Source organism: Cebus imitator, unplaced genomic scaffold (assembly GCF_001604975.1).
Source record: "Cebus imitator isolate Cc_AM_T3 unplaced genomic scaffold, Cebus_imitator-1.0 Scaffold30, whole genome shotgun sequence".
Lineage (NCBI taxonomy): Eukaryota > Metazoa > Chordata > Mammalia > Primates > Cebidae > Cebus > Cebus imitator.
The window spans coordinates 10,148,961-10,153,603 of NW_016107345.1; the positions used below are offsets into that span (position 1 = coordinate 10,148,961).

At 44.3% G+C, this 4,643-nt stretch overlaps 1 protein-coding gene across 2 annotated transcripts in view; it reads left to right on the forward strand.

Annotated features, from left to right (window-relative positions):
- Positions 1–4,643, forward strand: part of TBC1D25 (TBC1 domain family member 25) — a 24,466-nt gene that overhangs the window by 9,229 nt on the left and 10,594 nt on the right. For both annotated transcript variants that reach the window (XM_037736874.1, XM_017523846.2), the window contains exon 3: positions 3,518–3,672. Coding sequence is in view for 1 of the 2 variants with exons in the window: in XM_017523846.2 (XP_017379335.1) it covers positions 3,518–3,672 (155 nt within the window). In the remaining variant the exon portion in view is untranslated. The remainder of the gene's footprint in view (positions 1–3,517; positions 3,673–4,643) is intronic.

The window sequence follows — 4,643 nt, forward strand, 5'->3', positions numbered from 1 at the left end:
CAGGTGTAGTGGCGCACACCTGTAATCCCAGCTACTCGGGAGGCTGAGGCACAAGAATCACTTGAACCTGGGAGGTGCAGGTTGCAGTGAGCCAAGATCGTGCCACTGCACTCCAGCTTGGGTGACAGAGCGAGACTTCATCTCAAAAACAAAAAAGAGCCCTAATCCCATCCATTAGAGCTCTACCCTTGTGACTTAATCACCTCTTAAAAGCCTCACCTCTTAATATGATCACATTGGTAATTAAATTGTAACACATGAATTTGGGGGGACACATTCAAACCATAGCAGTGTGGTACTAGTATCATATCTACTGAAGGAAAATGTCCTTGTTCTTGGGAAAAACACAGTTAAGTATGAAGGGGTAAAATGTCATGGTGTCTGCAAATAACTTGGCAAAAATAATATGCTTATATACAGAGAGAAATAAAGCAAATGTAGCCCCAAAACATGTTAATAGGGGATCTAGATGAAGTATGTATGGGTGTTCAGTGTATTCTTCTAACTTTATTGTAGGGTATGAAATTTTTTTTTTTTTTTTTTTTTTGAGACAGAGTCTTGCTCTGTCGTCCAGGCTAGAGTGCAGTGGCACAATCTCAGCTCACTGCAACCTCTGCCTTCCAGGTTCAAGCACTTCTCCTGCATCAGCCTCCCAAGTAGCTGGGATTACAGGTGCCTGCTACTGCACCTGGCTAATTTTTGTGTTTTTAGTAGAGATGGGGTTTCACTATGTTGGCCAGGCTGGTCTCGAACTCCTGACCTCGCGATCCACCCACCTTGGCCTCCCAAAGTGCTGGGATTATAGGCATGAGCCACTGCACCCGGTGTTGAAATTGTTTTAAATAGTTGTGGAGTGGAAGATGTGATTCCCAGCCTCAAGGAGCTCACGTGCCCATTTGGGATGATTGGGGCACTTTATTGATGTCACAATGACATATAAATAGCTAATGTGTATTGAACACTTAGGGCCATTCTGTGCACATAATATTTTTTCATCGAATTGTGAAACTAATGCCATAGGTTTGGGACAATAATTTTCCCCGTATTATAGATGAGGAAACTGAGGCTCAGAGAGGTGACAGGACTCGTCCCAGTCATACAGACAATAAGTGGAAGAGCAGGATTTGAACCCAGGCAGTGGCTGAACTGGCTCATTCTTAACCATTTAACTCTACAACATTTTGGACTTGTTAAAATTGTCAGCTTTGCAAAAAAGAGACAGATGAAAGACAGAAACAAGAGTCAGAGGGAAAGATAGTGACAGAGATGGGCAGGAAGCCAAATAGGAAAAGATAGGTAGTCAGACACATGGGAACCTTTGCCACTGAGTAGCCATCTGCTTGTATCAGTCACTTAACTAATTACCTGGGCCTTGTTTTCCTCACCTGTAAAAGAGACACAGTAACACTATTTCAGTAAAAAAATCAAATCTGCATGACTGATAAACATGTGGAGAAAATCCCAAGTTCATGAGAACTGGGACTAATGCCAATAAAGCGGAGAGACAGACAGACACCCAGGAGTCTGGCAGGAATACATCTTCAAAAGGTTATCTTTTTAGGCCAGACACAGTGGTTCATGCCTGTAATCCCAGCAGTTTGGGAGGCCGAGGCAGGCAGATCACTTGAGGTCAGGAGTTTGAGACCAGCCTGGCCAACATGACGAAACCCTGTCTCTACTAAAAATACAAAAAATTAGCTGGGCGTAGTGGCGGGCACCTGTGAACTTCGCTACTTGGAAGGCTGAGGCAGGAGAATTGCTTGAACCCAGGAAGCGGAGGTTGCAGATCTCAAGACTGCACTCCAGCCTGGGCAACAGAGCGAGACTCTGTCTCAAAACAAAAAAAACATTTTTTTGTTTTTTTTGGATTTTTTTGAGATAAAGTCTCACTTTGTCACCCAGGCTGGAGTGCAGTGGCGCAATCTCAGCTCAGTGCAACCTCTGCCTCCTGGGTTCAAGCGATTCCCCTGCCTCAGCCTCCCGAGTAGCTGGGATTACAGGTGTGGACCACCATGCCCAGCTAATTGTTTTTTGTATTTTAGTAGTGATAGGGTTTCACCATGTTGGCCAGGATGGTCTCAATCTCCTGACCTCGTGATCAGCTCACCTTGGCCTCCCAAAGTGCTAGGATTACAGGCAGGAGCCACCGTGCCCAGCTAATTGTTTTTTGTATTCCAGTAGAGATGGGGTTTCACCATATTGGGCAGGATGGTCTCAAACTCCTGACCTTGTGATAGGCCTGCCTCGGCCTCCCAAAGTGCTGGGATTACAGGCGTGAGACACCACGCCCAGCCAAAAAGTTATCTTTTTAAAGAGGATGAGCAGCTGGGCACAGTGGCTCACACCTGTAATCCCAGCACTTTGGGAGGCTGAGGTGGGCAGATCACCTGAGGTCAGGAGTTCAAGACCAACCTGGCCAACACGGTAAAACCCTGTCTCTGCTAAAAATACAAAAATTAGCCAGGCGTGGTGGTGGGCACCTATAGTCCCAGCTACTTGGGAGGCTGAGGCAGGAGAATCACTTGAACCTGGTAGGCAGAGGTTGCACTGAGCTAAGATCATACCACTGCACTCCAACCTGGGCAACAGAGTGAGACTGCGTCTCAAAATAAATAAACAAATAAATAAAGAGGATGAGCTTTCCAATTTTTAATGAATTAGTTCTTTTCCTACTGTTTTCAGAAGCCCTCTTATTTACCAAATTCCTGCACATACATAGGTCTGTTTCTGAATTCCTGATTCTCTTATGTTGATCTTTTTTTAAAATTATAAGCCAATTCTATGCTTTTTTTTAATATATAAAGATGGGGTTTCGCCATGATGGCCAGGCTGGTTTTGAACTCCTGACCTCAGGTGATCCACCTACCTCGGCCTCCCAAAGTGCTAGGATTACAGGCATGAGCCACCATACCTGGCCTTTTTTTTTTTTTTTTTTATTTCTATGTTTTTTAATTTTTTATTTTTTTTTTTTTTTTTTTTTTTTTTTTTTTTTTTTTTTTTTTTTTTTTTTTTTGAGGTGAAGTCTTGCTCTGTCACCCAGGCTGGAGTGCCATGGGATGATCTTGGCTCACTGCAACCTCCACCTCCCGGGTTCAAGCGATTCTCCCGCCTCAGCCTCCTGAGTAGCTGGGAATGCACTTGCACCACCACACCCGGCTAATTTTTTTGTATTTTTAGTGCAGACAGGGTTTCACCATGTTGGCCAGGCTGGTCTCAAACTCCTAACCTCAGGTAATCCGCCTACCTTGGCCTCCCAAAGTGCAGAGATTATAGGCATGAGCCACCGCACCCGGCCAACATTTACCAGTTTCCAACGTGACCTCCAATGTGTGTTTGTGTAACAAAGTGGGTATAAATGACCTCACCTCAGGCTGCCCATAATCCTTGGCACAGTCCCTTGCACATAGTAGGAAATTGTTTTCAACACCATCTATATTACCTTCCTTGTTTTGGAAACTGTCCCTGAGGCCTCCAGGGCACCAGTGGCCCTGAGAGCTCCCTCGTATCCTCTGTCCAGGAAGAAGAACTTTGGCATCAGCTACCTGAGCCGGGACCGGCTAGGACAGGAAGCTTACCTCTCACTCCTATCTGACTGGGACCTCAGCACAGCCTTTGCTACTGCCTCCAAACCTTACCTGCAATTGCGTGTAGATATTCGTCCCTCGGAGGACAGTGAGTACCCAGTGCCCCCAGGAGCACTGCCCTGGGTTCCCCATAGGGTGATGACACCCATCATAATACACTCTCTCACAGTGGGATGGGCAGCAAGTTATCCTAGGTATAGATCCTGGCTCAGCCACTAGGCCTCAGTTTCTTCACTTGTAAAGAGAAAGTTGTATCTTAGAATCATTGTGAGGATTATATGGGGAAGTTCATATAAAATGCCTGGAACAGTGCATGAGTGCATAATGAAGGCTCAGAAAGTGTCAGCTCTAGTAATGATAATTATATTGTATTATACTATTATAACATATAACCTAGTAATGTATGTTTTAATTATATATAATACAAATTTATAATATATAACAGTATAGCTTTAGCATCATGTATTTCAGTTATAATACCTAAATGTAACAATGTATTTTATAATAATGCTAGGTGTGTTTATTTATTCACTCATTCTGCACCCATATTCATTTGTTTGTATTCTTGCTCACTCATTCATTTGTTCCCTTGACCTCTCAGCCACTTTTTCTCTTCTCATCTTTGTTCCTCCACTCTTGCCTATTCTGGTCCCTGCGAGCACACAGATAAATTAAGACATGGTCTCAACATTTGATTACAGACCATACATCAGATAATTGTATTGTGTCGGTATTAAATTTCCTGGGTGTGTGTCGTAGTCACTTTGTGCTACTATAACAGACAACCACAGACTAAGGAATTTGTAAAGAAGAGAATTTAATTTCTTACAGTTCAGAAGACTGGGAAGTCCAAGATCAAGGTGCTGGCAGGTTATGTGTCTGGTGAGGGCTTTCTTGCTGTGTCCTCACATGACAGAAGAGCAGAAGAGAGTGAACCCACACCCTCAACCCCTTTTAAGGGCCCTAATCCACCAGATGTGGTAGCTCATGCCTGTAATCCCAGCACTTTGGGAGGCTGAGGTGGGCAGATCACCTGAAGTCAGGAGTTTGAGACCATCC